We start from the raw sequence: 19,553 nt of genomic DNA, 5'->3' as shown, positions 1-19,553 counted from the left end.
CCTGAAATGCATCTTCACAATTCTACTCAAGTTTCACAATCTTACCACTCGCTGGGTTTTTGAGGAAGTTTGAAGCTTTTTGTACCCTTTGAAATTCCAACAACATTCAGTTAAAATGTCATTGCTCAGATACATAAAGTCATCCTGACAGAGGGAAATGCATGGGTACAATTGTTAGCGCAAGTGGGCGAACACGACCACTTCGGACTCAGAGTCAGGTTCAACAGCGGTACAGCTTTATTAACGTCGACGGAGGTGCAATCAGGACATACAAACGGCACTGTCCCGAAAGCATCTAAAAGCCCGCCGCAATGGGCTACAGTTATACTCGAACTTTGACACGTTGTATGATTCAAATGTTAATGTTTTGTTTACAGTATCTGACTCTGACCATTCTGTTTTGATGTTTTAAGTACAGTGTCAATGTTTAAGTATGGTAATCGTTTCTGTCCGATGGGTTTATCAATGGTCTAGAATCTCCGGGGTTTCTTGAACAATGGGCGTTTGGCTGATCTCAGGAAGTCTTTTGAGGCCAAGAAGGCTTCCTGATATCACTTGATTAGGTCAGTGGTGCTGATTTGATTAGATGAGGGGGGGGTACCTTTACTTTAGTTTCCTTTGGTGCCACCCTGTCTGGCTCCCTTTTGTGTGTTAGACCTTGTTTGCATTTTAAAAGCATGTCTTTTGCCTGCTTGTCTGGATCTGTCCCTTTTAATCTTTAATGGAGGTGTTCTGACTGCAGTTTGGCCTGTTTCATATTATATACGTAACTTCATAAATTTGTTGTCCGCTAACACAATAAACTCAAGGAAAAGGCTGAGATCTAATCAAGAGTCCAGGAAGTTCAAGAAAACACTATGAAGTGTTTGTGCTGTTGGGAAGCACAATGACCATGTGTGTTGACCCTCATCTAAATCAGCATTTCTGATCGATTCAATCCAGATTGTGGGAGAAACTGATCTAAAAGAGTGGGAGGTCAAATAAATGAAGGGTAAAATCCAAAGTACATTAAATCTAAAAATGCCATGATGGAATGAGAGGTGCGGGCAGAGGGATTTAATTTACGTTTTCAATTTATTATCCGCACTCTAATTTTAATAATATAGTCGATTATGAAGTTACTTAGTTTAATAATAAATTAGAAGCAAGGGTTAAAAGTTATAAATAATAAACCTAATAAATAAATAGGCCTATTTTGAAATAGGATACATATCTCAAAAACTAATGGACAGATTTCAGTGAAACTTGGTAGACAGATGAGATGTGGCCCAAGGAAGAACTGTTCAGTTCTTAGCAAAGTTATAGATTCAAATCCTCGAATTTTTTTAAAAGATGCCTTAACATGCGAGTTAGGGTGAACTGTCAACTTTTAGAATGTTATGGGTTGTTATATTTAGAATATTTATTATGTTGATTGGTAAGAATGCTGTGGATTGTTTCAATTGCTGTGGCAGAATTTGTCACAGTTATCAAAATGTGAGCAGAGTTTTCAGAGTAGGTCGTTGGGTGTGAATTGGTCTGAAGCCTCTTCAATGAGATGCTGTTACTTAATAAAAAGAGTTACTGTTTCATCTTTGCAGTGACAGTGAATTATTACACTGGGAAAAACCTCAAGGAAGAACTGCATTATTGTAATAACACAACATGACAGTAGTAAGTACTCCTCTTCAATTGTTTCTAAGGAGTGGTGCCTAGAACTCTTCACAGTATTCCAGCTGCAATCCAGCAAGGATTTCTCATAGCTGAAGCACGGTTTCTACATCCTTATGTTCAAGTCCCCTAGATTTCAAACCAGCATTCTATTAGCAATTTTGATTGTTTTCTGTATCTGCTCATGGCATTTTAACAGTGTGTGCCTGCATTCCCCCCTCACCGACTTCCACCTCCCAAGTCACTTTTGACCTGCACTGTTTCTAGCTTTGCACCATTTAAGTTATTTCCAATTGTATCCTTTTGAGGTCCAAAGTGGATGTCATCAAATTTATCCACATTTAAATCTGTTCGCTTGAGTTTCTCCCATCAGTTTATCTACTTTATTTACACTGTTTACACCACAGTCTATTTTTGCATCATCAGCAAATTTGCATATGTGGCTTTCTAACCCATCATCTAACTCATTTATAAATACAGTGAATTGCTGAGGCTCTAACTCAGGTCCTTGTGGGACACCACTAATCATATCCTGCCAATTAGAGTCCTTGCCCATTATCCTCATTCTGTTTCCTGCTCCTTAAGCAAATTTCCTAACCAGATCAATAATTTGCCTTCAATTCCTTGGGTTTCAGTTTTAACTAACAGTCTTTTATAAAATACTTCATCAAATGCTTCTTGGAAGACCATATAAATAACATTCATTGACAAACTCCTCTCCACCACTTAAATTATGTCGTCAAACGATTTAGAGTAGTCCTGCATGGCCCACCCATCTCAAATCCATGCCAGCTCTCTCTGACCAGCTAAAAAATTTAAGGTGTTCAGTCATGACAGATTCAAGTAATGTTAGGTGAACTAGTATAAAATTCTATGGCTTCACTGTCATCTTTCTTAAATAACAGAAATATATATTCCAATATATTAATATTCTAATCTAAAGAATAGTTCCCAAGTCAAAATTATCTCATCTGCAATATTATCACCTATTCCTTTAACACCCTGATCCTGTAGCTCACTCTTCAGTTCTAATATTCTCTTCACTGGTGTTACTGTTTACATTTATTTTGGGGAATCCCTGCCCCAAATCAAAATCAGTTTCCTTGGGATTTCCAGCATGCTAACCTCTTCTTCTACTTAAATACTGATGCAAAGTAATTATTCAGTGTGTCCATTGTTGCTTTATTTCATTGGCAACATCACCACTTAATTGCAAAAATGTCTTGCTGCAACTGCATAGTACCTTGGTGAACCAACACAAAGAAGAACAGAGCACAATATTGGTTCCTCTAAGGGTGTGCAATGAAGGTTCCTGGAAGGGATTGCCCTTTCAGATCATATTTACCTTTAATTAATTCCTGCGATATGGGTATTTGTGGCAAGGCCTGCATTTAGTGCTGATTCTAATGTGCCCTTGAAAAAAGATTCATAAGCCACCTTCTTGGATCTTGGCAGATCCAAAATTGAGGGCTAGTGAGCAGGCTATTAATGAATAAATACCACTTGATAGCACTGCTCGCAACCCTATCCATCACATTACTAATGATTGAGAGTGGGTTGAGAGTGGACAGCAATTGGTCAGATTAGATTGGTCCTCATTTTTGTGGATAGGACATATCTAGCCAATGCTCCACTTTATTCAGTAGATGCCAGTGCTGTGCCAGTCTGGAACAGTTCAGCTTCTTCTGGAGCATAAGACTTCAACACAACAGCCAGAATGTTGTCAGGGTCCATAGTCTATGCTGTATCCAGTGCATTTAGATATTTCTCTATTTCATATGAAATGAATCAATTGGTTGAAGACCAGCTTCCGCGAAGCTGCAGATCACAGGAAGAGGCCAAGACAGATCATACACTTGACAGTTCTGATTGTCAATAGTTTCAAACTCTTGAGCCTTGTATTTTGCACTGATATGCTGGATTATGCCAGGTGAGGAGGCTGCTTTTGTTTTATGCTTTGATGATTATGTCAAACTCTTGAATGCTGTTGAAGCTTCACTCATTCAGGCAAATGGAGAGCATTCCATCACACTCCTGTGCCTTGTAGATGGTGGACAGGCGTGGAGCAGTCAGGAGGTGAGTTACTCTCCACAGACTTCCCAGCTTCTGACCTGCTCTTGTAGTCACAGTATTTATATGGCTGGCCAGTTAAATCCGAGGTCAATAGTAGCCCCCAGGATGTTGCTGGTGGGGGATTCAACAATAGTAATGCAATTGAATGTCATGGGGAAATGGTTACAATCTCTCTTGTTGGAGATGGCCATTGCCTGTCACTTGTATGGCATGAATGTTACTTGTCACTTATCAGTCCAAGCCTTTAAAGGGACATAGACTGCTACAGTATCTGAGGAGTCTCAAATGATGCTGAACATTGTGCTATCATCTGCAAACTTCCCCACTTCCATCTTATGTTGGAGGGAAGGTCATTGATCAAATAGCTGAAGATGGTTGGGCCTAGGACACTACCCTGAAGAACCCCGTAGTGATGTCCCAGGACTGAGATGATTGACCCTCTAATGACCACAATCTTCTTTTGTGTGAGGTTTTCCCCTTAAATCCCATTGACCTTAGTTTGCTAGGGTTCCCAATTACCAGCCCTGATCAAATGCTGCCTTGATGTCAAGTGAAATCACTCTCACTTCACCTCTTGACTTCAGCTGTTTTATCCATGTTTGGACCAAGGCAGGAATGAGGGCAGGAGCTGAGTGGCTCTGGCAGAACCCAAACTGTGTCAGCAAGCAGGTTATTGTTGAATAAGTGCTATTTAATAGCACTGCTGACATTTTCCATCACTTTGCCAATAATCAAGACTAATGGGTTGGATTTGTCCAGTTTGTGTGGACAGAACACACCTGGGCAATTTTCCACATCCCGGTAGATACCAGTGTTGTAGCTGCCACAGCTTGGCTAGGAGTACAGCTAGTTTTGGAGTATAGGTCCTCAGTACTACAAATGGAATGCTGTCAGAGCCCATAGCCTTTGGAGTATCCAGTGCCTTCAGTGTTTCTTGATATCACATGGAATGAATCGAGATGATTAAAGACTAGCATCTGTGATGCTGGGGCCCTCTGGGCCAAAATGGATCATCCAGTCAGCCCACCTGGCTGAAGGTGGCTGCAAATACATCAGCCTTGTCTTTTGCACTGATGTACTAGTTCCTCCATCATTCAAAATGGGGCTATTTGAGGAGTCTCCTCCTCCTGTTAGTTGTTTAATTCTCCACCACCATTTAAAACTGGATGTGGCAGGACCGCTGAGCTTATATTTGATCCACTGGTTGAGGGATCACTTAGCTCTGTCTATCACATGCTGCTTCCGGTATTTGGCAACAAGTAATCCTGTGTCGTAGCTTCATTAGGTTGACACCTCATTTTCAGGTATGCTTGGTACTGCATCTAGCACACCTGTATTCAACATGGAGCAGGACTGATTAATCAGCTGAAGGGGGGGAATAGTATGTGGTCAAATTTAAATTCTAAATTCTACCAACTGCCATGGTGGGATTTGAATCTGTATCCCCGGAGCATTAGCCTGGATCTCTGGATTACTAGTCCAGTGAAATTACCAGTATGCCATTGTCTCCCCCATTAGTTGTATATTTGCCTACATTCATAACTGGTTGTGGCAGGACTATAGAGCTTTGATCTGATCCATTGGTTGTGGGATCACTTTATCTATATATAGCATGTTGCTTTGGGGTTTAGCATGCATGTAGTTTCATTAGGATGACACCACATTTTTAGGTATGCCCAGTGCTACTCTTGGCATTCTCTCCTACACTTCTCACTGAACCATCAACTTGATGGTAATTGCCAATAATCAAGAAGTAGATTAATGGGTTGGATTTGTGTAGTGGCATATAATTTTGTTGTTGCTGATGGCCCACACTCCTCATAGATGCCCATTTCTGAGCTGCTAGATTTGTCCTGTATCTATTCCTATGGTGGTAGTGCCACACATGATGGAGGATGCTCACGCTGTGTAGGCAGAACTTTGTCTACAAAAGGACGATGCAGTGGTCATTATTCCTACCAATATTGTCATGGATAGTTGCATCTGTACTAGGTAGATTGATGAGGGCGAGGTCAAGTAGGCTTTTCCCATGGGCTTCTCACATGACCTGCTGCAGGCCAAGTCTGGCAGCTAGTTCATTCAGGGCTCAGCCAGATCTGTAAGAAGGGTGGTACCAAGCCCTCTTGGCAATGGACCTAGTAAATTCTTTGCTCTTGCTACTCAAGTCCTTCCTTCAAGTGACATTCAACATGAAGAGACATTGATTCATCAACTGCTGAAGTGGTAATCAGTGGGTTTCCTTATCCGTGTTTGAACTGATGCCATGAGACTTCTTGAGCTCCGCAGTCAATGTTAAGGACGCCAAGGGTCACTTCCTCCTGATTGTACTGTCCTGCCATGTCTGGAATAGTTAAGAGTCAACCACATTGCTGTGCCTCTAGAGTCACATGTTGACCAAATTGAACAGTGACTAGTGAAGTGATTTCCTTCCCTAAAGAGAATAGTGAACCAGGTGGATCTTTATAACAATCTTTCGGTTTCATGGTCAAGGTATGATTCTAGTTTTTTTATTCCAGGTTTATTTACCAAAGTAAAATTAAAGTCCCACATCCCACGGTGGAATTTGAATTCATGCTCCCAGATCATTAGTCTAGTTCTCAGCATTACTAGTCCAGTTACATAACCACCATGCTACCATATCCAACAGAATGGACAGACTTGCCTACACTCCCTGGAGTTAAGATGAATGAGAGGTGACCTCATCGACATATAGAGATTTCTTCAAGGATTTGACAGGGTAAATGCTTTCAAAGACTGTTTCCCCCGACAGGGGAGTCTAGAACAAACTGTTCCAGTTTCAGAATAAGTTCTAAAGTGAGGGGTAAATCATATAGATGGAGGAGCAGGAAGTTATAAAACAATATAGATAGATTAAGCGAGTGAGATAAACTGTGGTAAATGGAGTTCATTGTGGGGAACCAAAAGTTCATTCGTTCTAGATTCAAGAAAGATAAATCAAAATATTTATGGTGAGCTTCTACAAACTATGGAGGAGCAAAGAGATTTAGCAGTCCAGTTAACAAATCATCAAAAGCTAGTGGACAGGTACTAAAAGAGAGCAAAACAATCTTCAACTGTATACAGCCACAGTCATATCACTTTGGAAATTCTACATTTATGGGCTTTGTACTTCAAGAAGGATAAACTGGAGGGGTACGGTACAAATTCATCAGAATGAAACTGGGTCTCACTAGGTTAAAAGATGAGAACAAGTTGTACAAGTGTGGTATGTATTCCCTGGTGTGGAAGAGATTAAGGGGTGATCTAATCCAGTTGTTTAAAATAAGAGGAATTAATAAGAGTACACAAAGAGAATCTATTACCTCTGATGGAGACTTCCAGAACAAGAGAGCATAAAATTAGAACCCAAGCTATTCAGGAGTGAAATTAGAAAGCATTTCTTTAGGAAAGGATCATAGAAATTTGAAACAAATCCTCCCAAAAAGCTGTAGATGCTGTGATAGACAAAGCTTTGGGGACTGAATTTTTTTAAAATTTGTGTCTTGGGATAAAAATCAAAATTGAGTGAATGGAGTTGAGGTGCAGATCTGTCATAATCTAGCTGCATGGTGAAATACTCTAAAGGTGTAAATAGTCTGGAAGTTCCTCCATTTTTGTTCTTATCATAATCAAGATCGGCAAAGCACTGAAGCTGCTTTCTTTGTCATGCCTTTAAATGATTCTGTGGTCTCAGAATTAATTGTCTCAATTTCTCTTGCTGATAACTCAAAATGTTGGGAAATCCTAAAATTTCACGATGAACAAAATAGTCAAATTATTTTTTGCCATGAATTCTATGAATTTTAAGCCTAAACCCACAATCTTAGTTCTTGAGACACTTGATCCCTTCTTCAAAACCAAACATAGTAAAACGAGGCTACACCATTTAATATAGTTGGAATGGAGGCTAGATTGCGATAATTGCAATTGAGGTGTATTATTTCCAGAGTCACCTCTGCAATCTTGCTCGGCTTTTGCCACATTTCAATGACAGCAGAAATAAAAGCCCGTGAATTGATTCAAAAGTGACAAGAGAGCAGCTACAAGTTTTCTCAGTAGCTTTCACTAAAGGTGACCACGCAGGATTTCAAGAAATATTTAAGTGACAACTTCAAGCCCAATAGCAAAGTTTTGCAATGACAGAATCAGCTCTATAAGATGTGCTGTCTTCTTTTGTAATGTACATCTTGAGGGGTTAGAAAATAAAGTTAAAGTAAAGTTTATTTATTAGTCACAAGTAAGGCTTACATTAACACTGCAATGAAGTTACTGTGAAATTCCCTTAGTCGCCACACTCCGGCGCCTTTTCGGGTCAACGCACCTAACCAGCACGTATTTCGGAATGTGGGAGGAAACCGGAGCACCCGCAGGAAACCCACACAGACATGGGGAGAATGTGCAACCTCCACACAGATAGTGACCCAAGCCGGGAATCAAACCCGGGTCCCTGGCGCTGTGAAGCAGCAGTGCTAACCACTGTGCCAATTGGTGCTTTGCATCTGCTTACTGCAAATCACTGCAATGTTATTTAAAGTAAAGCAACAACAGTGATAATAATATCTCTACATGTGTTGGAGTAAAACTATTGCTGTGAGCTTATTAAGCTTATTTGCTTATCTTGTGTTTTTTTATATGCTTTCATGGGATATGGATGTTGCTGGCCAGGGCACCATTTATTGGCCATCCCTAATTGCCCTTGAGGTGATGGTGGTGAGTCATAAAGAACAAAGAACAAAGAACAGTACAGCACAGGAAACAGGCCCTTCGGCCCTCCAAGCCTGTGCCGCTCCTTGGTCCAACTAGACCAATCGTTTGTATCCCTCCATTCCCAGGCTGCTCATGTGACTATCCAGGTAAGTCTTAAACGATGTCAGCGTGCCTGCCTCCACCACCCTACTTGGCAGCGCATTCCAGGCCCCCACCACCCTCTGTGTAAAAAACGTCCCTCTGATATCCGAGTTATACTTCGCCCCTCTCAGCTTGAGTCCGTGACCCCTCGAGATCGTCACCTCCGACCTGGGAAAAAGCTTCCCACTGTTCACCCTATCTATACCCTTCATAATCTTGTACACCTCTATTAGATCTCCCCTCATTCTCCGTCTTTCCAAGGAGAACAACCCCAGTCTACCCAATCTCTCCTCATAGCTAAGACCCTCCATACCAGGCAACATCCTGGTAAACCTTCTCTGCACTCTCTCTAACGCCTCCACGTCATTTTCATCCCTCCAGCGAGATGCAAATCAATTCCACGTCATCTTCTTGAAACGTTGCTATCTATCTAGAGTGCTGTTGGCAAGGGTGTTCCAGGACTGCCCAAGAAATCATGTCCAAAGCAGGAAACTTATCACACTGAAAACAGTCAAAAGGAGGCTCAAAAATGCATCTCGCTTGGCTAGCGAGAAGGAATCTCCATGTAACCTTCAGAATTAAAGTCAATTCTGGGATGAGAAGGTACCTGACTGGGAAACAAAAAAGGAAGCAAGCCATCAAAACCATCAGGTGCTGAAAATAGCTTTGGACTGGATCCTGGAGAATAAAGTGTCTGTCCACTTAAGGCACCATGTAAAGTATAGGCATGGCATAAGATTGTCAGTAGTGTTAAAGGTCACATGGGGGATATTTCTGTAGTTAGAGTAGAAGTTACCTATATGAAGTGCTTAGTCAATGGGTGGAATTCTCCCATGGCCCTACCAGTGGGTTCAACGGTGGGTGCGGGGTGGGAGTGGGGTAAGGATTCGGCGGGAGTCCAAAAATCAGTTTTATACCAGCAACAATTGTTGGGTTCTACTACTGGTGCCTGCCATAGCATGGAATTGATTTGCATCTCGCTGGAGGTATGAAAATGAAGGCCTAACCAGAATCCCCTCACCAACACCCAATTCTCTGTTATGTCTCTGGGAAAATATGCACATCTGGAATACACCTGGAATAATGCCGCGTGCAGAAATTGGGACTCATAATGCCTCTGGAATTCAAGGCCGCCAGCAAGCCCTAGAATACTGCTGGTGTGGGTGGGGGGAGCATCAGTCAGGTAGATCTTCCAGCCACAGTGTCATCGAGGAGGTCCATCTTTCAGCCTGGTGTTCCTGGAGACCCACCTTCTTTCTCCAAGAGGTCCACCTTCTTTCTCCAAGAGGTCCACCTTCTTTCTCCAAGAGGTCCATCTTCTTTCTCCAAGAAGTCCATCTTCTTTCTCCAAGAAGTCCATCTTCTTCCTTCAAGGTTAGTGGCATTGTGCCTTTTCAATATAGCACCCAGATATAATGGCCGGATGCATGCTATCATGCCTGCTCTGCCACACCAATCACCTTTAAATCTCATAGAAACATAGCAACCATAGAAATCCTATAGTGCAGAAGAAGGCCATTCAGCCCATCAAGTCAGCACCGACAACAATCCCACCCCAGGCCCTATCCTCACAACCCCACACATTTACCCCGCCAATTCCTCTAACCTACACATTCCAGGACACTAAGGGAAAATTTACCATGGCCAATCAACCTAACCCACACATCTTTGGACTGTGGGAGAAAACTGGAGCACCCAGAGGAAACCCACGCAGTCACAGCGAGAATGTGCAAACTCCACAGTGACCCAAAGCCAGGAATCGAACCCAGGTCCCTGGAGCTGTGAGGCAGCAGTACCAACCACTGCCACTGTGCCACCCAAGGTGCATCTCCAGGTGCGTAATTAAGTAGATCTTGGCCAGAAGGTACAGCATGGTTTCCCACTGGCCTCCACAGTGGTAAACATTCCATGTTCCCGCTCCCGCCATGGGACTTAGTCCCAGATGGGAGAATGCCACCCAAATTTACTTTTTTTTGTTACAATAAGTGTTAAAATTTGAAATCCTGTCATCTGATCCTTTCAATCAGTTACTGGAAATTCAAATATGTGTTTAAAAGTTATCAGCCTCTGTGGGATTATAAAACCACATGCTCAAAGACTTTGGCATCCCTCCTTCAATGTGCCCTTCGGCTCAAAGTGCTGTCCAAACATTGTCAGACTCAAAACCCCCTTTGGATTGATATAAGAAAAAAATCAGGTAAAGCTGTACCTTTCCTTCTGGAGTTAACTTCCAAATAACAGAAAATGTTAGCTTGTCTTGCATTGGATTCAAGCTGCAGAGTTCTTCACAGAGAAGCCTTGGAAGCATTGGGATAACCTATAATAAAACATAACCAACACACGAGAAAATGAAGATAAATTTAAAATGACTAAGGTGATACATAAAATGCAACCTTGCATTCATTTCTATGAACGGAATGACCACATTTAACAACACAAAATTATTTACTGTTAATAGTTGATCTCTCTCACTGCTCGTTGAAAGAATAAAACAAACTGTAAATTAGTTCCTAAAACTCCTATTCTGTCTTTCTTTCTGTTGGGTTCTTATGTGTTGTCTCATTCTCACCTTTAAAGCTATTTATTTCTCATTGTCTCTCCATTCTTTTTCTGGAAAATGGTAGCTACCGTTTAAATTTATATGATCTTACCATAATTCAACTGGAGTTCAAATGGTAAAAAGGTTGTGAATATTAATGCAAAAAGGATTATTGATAAATTTATGCACCTATCACATTGCTACTGTGTACTATGTAATTTCCAAACACCTTTCCTGCTAGTTGTGCTGTTTGCTACAGCAAGAAATCTTGAATTTTGTTTTGTGTTTCTCTAGAAGTATAATGTCTTGATTATGGTAAATTTCTTCTGTTTGCCGAACATAACATTTCTATATCTGTCATCTAAATAATCTATTTCTACTACTAGAACAATTCACACCTTATCATCTTTAGATGCTCACATGTCTTTGAAATGCCCTGATCATTTTTAGAGGCTTGCCTGCCCCTGGAAATGCAGGCTGTTACTGTTGTTAGGCAGATTTTTACCTTTCCGGCCTTTTTAAATTCTTGTTACTTTTGCTGCCAAGCAAAACCCTGACAATTCATCTCACTTATGTCCAAATATTATAACTATTTCACAGCCACCAAGCTCTGTCCCATTACCAAACTCTGTCTCAACTTCCTACTTTACTGAATACATCACATGCTGGATATATTATATTGCGGTGATGTTGCAATGGAAGATCCACAGCAGTTAGTGAATGGGGTAATTCCTGTCTATAACTGAACTTCCCAAGATCCAGAAACTTACTGTAAAAAGGATCTTTCTTGATGGAAATGTTATGATTGGTATAGTTTAATTACTTTTCATATATCGCTGAAATAGCACCTTGGTTCTGACTCATGGCTCAAATTGTTGGTCCATAAGTTAAACAAATCTGTATTCTCAAAAGTACCACCAAGAACACAATTTGAAATCCAACTGGATTACAGCAAGATCATATTTCATTTTCAGAGAAAGAATGAAATAGTGTCAAGAGATGAAGTGATTTAAAGGCGACAATGAGAGAAAAGAAGGATGTGAAGAATATACATCAAGAAAAGCAGTGATCCTGGGCAATCCGGCTGCATACCTTTCTCCAGTCCAAGAAAACAATGGTACCACCACTATTTTCTGTTTCCTGTCATTCAGCAAACTTCATATTCATATTGCCACTTTCCCTTTCATTCCACAAACTTCAACTTTGCTGGCAAGGCTATTATGTGGCACTTCATTAAACACTTTGTGGAAGTCCATATAAATAACATCAACTGTCTTATACTCATCAATCCTCAAAAATTTAATCTTGTTAAATATGATTTCCTTTTAACAAATTCATGTTGGCTTTACCTAATTAATCCACACTTGTCTGTGCAAATGTCAAGATTATCTCGAAATATCATTTCTAAAAGCTTTCCCCACCATTGAGGGTGCCCTGTAGTGCTGAATTTATGTTTCCACACTTTATTGATCAAGGCTGTGACATTTCCAATTCTCCAGTCCTCTGGGATCACCCCTGTATTTAAAGTGCATTGGAAGATTATTGCCAATACCTCTGTAATTTCCTCCCTTCATTCCATCAGCATCCTCAGATACATCACATCCAAGTGTGACTTATCAACTTTAAGTACAGCCTGCCTTCAACTACCTCCTCAAACAATGTTAGCCCATCTAGGGTCTAAACCACCACCACTTTCACTATGAGTTCAGTGGCATCTTCTTCCTTGGTAATGCCAAATGCAAATTAGTCATTCAGTACCTTAATAATGCAAATTACTCACTTAGTTCACCTTCATAGCGAGAGGATTTGGGTATAGGGATAGGGAAGTTTTGCTGCAATTGTATGGGGCGTTGATGAAGCCACACCTGGAGAAATGTGTGCAGTTTTGGTGTCCTTATCTGAGGAAAGATGTCCTTGCTATAGAGGGAGTAGAGCAAAGGTTTACCAGGCTGATTCCTGGGATGGCAGGTCTGTCATATGAGGAGAGACTATGTCAGTTAGAATTATATTCACTGGAGTTTAGAAGAGTAATCGGGGATCTCATAGAAACTTATGAAATTCTAACAGGGTAGATACAGAAAGAATGTTCCCAATGGCGGGGGAGTCTAGAACTAGGGGTCATAGTTTGAGGATAAGGGGTAATAAACCTTTTAGGACTGAGGTGAGGAGGAATTTCTTTTCTTCACCCAGAGGGTGGTGAATGTGTGGAATTCACTACCACAAAATATAGTTGAGGCCAAAATATTGTCTGATTTCAAGAAGAAATAGATATAGCTCTTGGGGCTAAAGCGTTCAAGGGATATGGGTGGGGTATTGAATTTGATGATCAGCCATGACCAAAATGAAGGGCAGAGCAGGCTTGAAGGGCCAAATGGCCTACTCCTGCTTCTAGCTTCTATTTTAGCTATGCCCTTTGCCTGTGTGTAAATCCCCTTTTAAGTCCCTAATTGGTCCCACGCCTTCTTTTTCCAATTTTAAATTCCTATAGAAGTCTTTTGAATTCCCTTCATGCCAGCGGTCAGTCTCTTCTTATACTCCTGCTTTACCTCTGAACTTTCTCTATTCAGCCAGGTTCTCTCATACATTATCAACTTGACATCCGTCACATGTACCTCTTTTTCTGCTTCATCTTACTCTATCTTGTTTTGTCATCCAATGCTCTGACTTTGATTGCCCAACCTCTCCCCTCATGGTAACATACCTTGACTGGAGGCAAACCATCTCCTTGTCAGCCCATTGTTCAGATACAGTTTTGCCTGCCAATTTTTGATTCCAATTTCCCTGGGCTCAATTTTGCTCTTTCTACAATTAAGTATTTTTACTCTAGTTTGCTTCTCGTTCTTTTCTGTAAATGACCTAAATGCTATGATATATCTCCACTGTGAGCAATGTCCTCCCAATAACCTTTAATCCACTTGACCTACCTTAATTCCCTAGAACCAGATCCAGCAATAAAGTAGTTCCAGAGGGGCTCCTCAAAGGGGAGAGCTGACAGGTGGGTGATTTAACTGGAGGATCACCACATCTCAGGTGTGGGGCAAGGTTGAAAGGGCAGGGCCTGCACGAGTAACCTCAGCCAGTCGGGGAATTGAACCCATTGAACGCTGTTGGCGTTGCTCTGCATCATGAGCCAGCCGTCCAGCCATGTTGAAATGTTAAAGAACTGAATATATCTATCAGTGCAGTTTAAATTGTTCTCCAAGTTTTTTGTAGAAGACTAATTCATCTTTAATTTTGGTACAATGCACTCCTAATTACGAAGCCTGTTTCAGATAATATTTAACCTATTCTGTATATTAAACAACATTGGTTTAACTTTATATTTCTTACCTTCTGAACCAGATAAACACTGGTTGCCCTCTTGCCGGCAGTTATATCAAGAACAGTGCCTTCATGGACAAAGTAACTCACATCTGCAATATGCACGCCAACTTCAAAGTTCCCTTGAAATTATTACAAATATTAACAATAAATATTAAATGTTGATGCACAACAGAGACTCACTTTCAAATTTACCAATTGGGTTTGCACGACAGCATTTTTAGTTCAATAATCAAGTCCTCATTATTACTACTTTGTCATTTTTGCACCTCTCTGTACATATACAAATATAAAATGGCAACTAATAAATCCAATAGGAAAATTAGGAGAAATCTTGCTACCCAGAGAATGATTAGAATGTGAAACTCATTACCATAAGAGCCGTCGAGGCAAGTAGCATAAATGCATTTGAGGGGAAACTAGATAAGCAGGAGGGTGAAAGCAACAAAAGGATATGTTGATCGGATTACATGAAGAAGTATGTGAGGAGGCTTGTGTGCATCTGTTGCACAAATGAGTATTTGTGTGCTGTAAACACCTTGTGGGCTACAGGAAAATTTCAACCGTTTCTAACCTAGTACACACTCATGGAAAGTCAACATTTTTAAGCAGTAAATCTTCAACAATGCAATGTTCTCATGTTCACAACAATTCTGGTTATAATTGAATATTTTACAACTTTTATCCAACTTTATATATTTGTAAATTCTGTTTATTGAACAGAGTTATGATTAATTTAAAAGTTCCTTTTGGTCTGACATAAAAGTGGCTGTGATTTGTTAAAATTAATCACAATCACAATTTTTAAAAAATGTATTTTACCAATATGTGGAATCTTTGAATCATCACGGTCCTTCACGAATCTTGCAGCATATTACCAGCCAAATAAAAATTCTAAGAACTTGCATTATCTATTCTTATGCACTCCAATTATTACTTGTGGCATCATCATCAACAACAACAATTTGCATTTATACAATACCTTTTAACAAAGCTTATATTTCTCTTAGCAATTTTGACTCAGTACATTCCCCCAAGATTCTTTACAGGGCATTACTGGAAAGATTTGACACTGAGCCACCTAGGAAAATATTGGAACACCTGACCACCTGAGCTTGGCCATGTAGGTAGGTTTTAATGAGTGGCTTACAGCAGGCAAAAGGGGTAGGGATTCAGGGAGGGAATTTGAGAGCTTAGGGCCTAGACAGCTGAAGGTGTGGCTGTGAACAGTGGGATGAAGAAATCAAGGTTCCTCAAGAAGCCAAAACTGAATGTAGTATTCTTAGAAAGTCAAAGAAATTGAGGAGGTTACAGAGATAGGGAGGGATCCGCTTCAAGACAGATCTGAGCAAGGATGAAATTTTTTAAGTCCAAGATGTTCTTTAACTGGGAATCAATGCAGGTCATTGAGCACAGGGATGACGGCAAATGGGATTTGGTGTCAGTTTAGGTACAGCAGAGGTTTAGATCAGCTCAAGTGATTGCATGCTGGTCAGGAGGTCACTGAAATTGTTCACGTAACAAAGTTGTGAGCAAGTGCTTCAGTCAAAGATGAGAGACATTATTGGTCGTGGGGTATATGGGGTCGGAATTTCACCTCAGAAAAACTACTCTTGTTTAGCCTCAGACTACAATTAAAGAGAGAGGTATAATCTTTGGCTAGAAGCTTAACTAAACAAGAATTAACAATGAACCAAAGGAGATATTAAAGGATGATGAAAAGTTTTCTCAAAGAGGTTGGTTTTAAGGAAGGTCTAAATGGAGAGAAGTGAAGAGGAACAGAGCTTCAACTCCACCAATCACCTAAAAATTTAAAGTCTTCACAGATCTGTCCACCAATTCCAGTGGTTTATAAAAGTCTGAAAATGAAACCTGCTACAATGGAATGGAATTGACTCCACTAATCAAAAGGCCCAGTGTTGTTTGGGTTCAAATTAAGCAATCTCATGCTGTTCATCCTTGTGCTCAGATCTGTCCTGAAGCGGATCCCTCCCTATCTCTGTAACCTCCTCAATTCCTTTGACTCTCTAAGAATACTACATTCAGTTTTGGCTTCTTGAGGAACCTTAATTTCTTCAACCCACTGTTCACAGCCACACCTTCATGCTGTTCAGTGCAAACTTCTATTAAAATAGTTTAATGTAAACATTGGTTCAAAAGTACGCTCTGGTGAAAGATGTGCTGAATCATCAGCCAACTCAGAAAGCTTAATTGGAAAGATACGACAAAAGGGGCAGGGAAATGTATCTTTCCCTGGCACACCAATGTGAAAACAGATAAAACAACCTGTAGGAGATGCAAGGAGACGCATATACAAGATCAATTTCATGATTATTTGGTAGAATTTAACGGCTGGTAATTGATATGTACTAATCAGTTCCCAACACAGATCTAACTCCAATGTTAAGTGACACACCCCTTAGATGAGGCATAGTTCTTCAATTCCCACCTGAAATTCAAGGTCATGCATGAACACTCATTTTTACAGTTGGAACATCAGCTGAATCATATTCCAATACAAGAAAGATAAACTCGCACTCAAAAATTTAATTAATCACAGAAATATTCTCCCCTCATAAGAAATAAAGCCTTTAGTATTTTTGTAGTGTGGAGGTGGTTTGTTTAATTGCATGGGCTCATTAATTTTTGCTGGGGCCATGAACATGTATTAACTGAAAAAGGGACAACATGCACTGAACTTTAAGGTTGCTGAGTGGCCATGCAACTTGCTCATAAATGATACAAAAACTCAGTTTGACAAGGTCCTATCCAAGGTTGTTTCTTAGTTCAATAAATTCAACTGTCCATTCCAAACGGTGGTGATCCTTGAGTAGAAAGCTGAAATCTGTGTAGCCCAAAAAAGACCCAGATAGAGTAAATTTACTTACTGATTTATTGTGCCAAAACTCTATAAAAACTTTCTGATAAATGGAAAGATTGTGAGGCATCTCAATCACAGCAAACTAACTAGCTTTCCAATTAGCTTCAGAGCAAAATGGTCACCTTGCAATGCTCTCAATTTGAAAGCTCAGAAATTGAACAATCGTCTCAATACTTTGCTCTAAGTTAGAGCACTCAATTTCAACATTGCTACATCTCTTCAACAGGGTAGTCATTACACTTTACTGTAAAGCTCATCTTTAGGCATACCTGGTGAGATTTTGAACCATGTTGACTTCCTCATAAAAATGCAATCAGATGTTCACAATAAATGGGCACTTATCTCAACATGCATGCAATAACAACCCAGGAATAATTATTTATGTGTTTTGTTTATCATAATTTTCAATGCGCTGATGGATTTCATTATGTTCTTGGTTGCTGATACCTCTCCAATACAGACTGGTTCACTCCCACATCTGAAAGGAAAATGACTATAACGAAATATAGACTGGCATTAGAACAAATAGGTATGTCGCCTTTAGCACTGAAAGCAAGATAGAAATTCTGACAAGAAAATTGAATCATGATCTTGTCTACCAATGGCTAAAGCTATGTACACTTTTATTCATCTGTAAACAATTTCTTGGCATCATAATCACATGAATAATGCAACAGTAAGGTGGCAAAATTGGCTAGAAAAGCCGTTTTAAAAGTGTAAATCAGTAAAAATAACTCAGTCCCACTATCAGCAATTTCAATATTCTACAAACATATGTCAGAAGAAATATTCCAACTGTTACCCAAGCTGTATGATTTCAGCAATCATTACGATGCAAAGACATACAAATCAATTGACCAGTTGAACATAGTTTACTTTGTTAAGTCTACTCACAAAAGCATTGGAAGAATGTGGCTAGCTATCAGTACTGTACAACATTATAATCACAGATGCTACAAGCACTTAAGGTAAACAAAATAAACATGCTTCAACATTTTTATTCATGAATGCCCAGAAAGAATACTACCAATGAAGCTTCATATGCCTCTTCGATGGATAATATTCCCCTCTCCTATAGTGTTTGGTACAGCCCTTTTTAGTATACATAAATCCAAGAAACAAAATCAACCAGCACTTGCTGAACTAAACTAGTGAACTAGTTTGCATCATGTTATTGGAATCTGTTGCCCGTCAGTATCCCAATACCAATTCTCAATTCGTTGTCCTCCCAGCAACTGTCAGGGTCAATTTCAATTTATGTCTGTTCTTGTTTTACAGTTGACTCCTCCAGCTGCATCCTGTTTCTCTGAAATCTGCTGAAAAAGCACTCCACACTTTCCTGTGAAAGCATCCAACCTGTATTAAGATTTGAAGTTTTTAGCTGCTCTGTCCACTCCCCTCCCATCCCAACAGATTGAAAAATAAATATAGATATTTTATAACAATTTCCTTACACAGTACACTGAATAAAATAGCTTGGTACTTCCTTTACTTCTGAAGATCCTTGTATTTTTAGGAAACAATACTTTGAAAAGATACAAATGTTCTTGATTACCCCAATATAAGGCCAGCACTTTGAAGACAAACATAATCTGTCTATTTTCTACCACTCGTTTTGCTTTGAACTCCTGGTACGTGCAATCCAAATGAGGAAAATTATGCATCAGTAAATTGCAATGAGAAAGCTACCTCCAGATTACTTCAAAAACTTTGGTGCAACTTGCATAATATTTCCAGATTTAACAAGCCTAACATGTTGCTTTCCACTCACTTTATAGAACCAATGCAAACACTCAAAAGATACTCCTCAGTTCTCTCAACCAAATGCAAATGTAAAACTTGAAAATTTAATTTTATATGATGTTAGAAGAAAAACATGGAAGATGTTTTTCCAGCGTTGTTTGCGTAAAAGATCTGATAGCTGAACCTCAGTTCAAAACAGACATGTATTTATATAACACTTTCCACAACCATTAGGCATCAAAGCCAACAAAGTACTTTTTGATATGTAGACACGGTAATAATGTAGAAACCCCAGCAGCCAATTTGCACTTTGCTACAATAATCAACAATGTGATAATGCCCAGATTATTGTGATTGAGGGATTAATATAGTCCAAGACAACGAGGATAAAAGAGAATAAAGAGTCCAAAGAATAGAACCAACATTTTGAGTCTGGATGACCCTTCATCGAGCTCTGACAAAGGGTCATCTAGATGTGAAACGCTGGGTCTATTCTCT

General features: G+C 39.9%; 1 protein-coding gene across 2 annotated transcripts in view; it reads right to left on the bottom strand.

Moving 5' to 3' along the window:
- The window catches only part of dis3l2 (DIS3 like 3'-5' exoribonuclease 2), a 248,192-nt gene that overhangs the window by 132,142 nt on the left and 96,497 nt on the right, over positions 1-19,553 (bottom strand). For both annotated transcript variants that reach the window (XM_078207700.1, XM_078207706.1), the window contains 2 exons: positions 14,441-14,553; positions 10,781-10,888 (listed from right to left, as the gene is read on the bottom strand). In XM_078207700.1, the coding sequence (XP_078063826.1) occupies positions 10,781-10,888; positions 14,441-14,553 (221 nt within the window). The remainder of the gene's footprint in view (positions 1-10,780; positions 10,889-14,440; positions 14,554-19,553) is intronic.

Source organism: Mustelus asterias, chromosome 3 (genome assembly GCF_964213995.1).
Source record: "Mustelus asterias chromosome 3, sMusAst1.hap1.1, whole genome shotgun sequence".
NCBI classification, from domain to species: domain Eukaryota; kingdom Metazoa; phylum Chordata; class Chondrichthyes; order Carcharhiniformes; family Triakidae; genus Mustelus; species Mustelus asterias.
The sequence above is the reverse complement of the archived record's forward strand: the minus strand, read 5'-3'. Positions and strand labels throughout refer to the sequence as shown.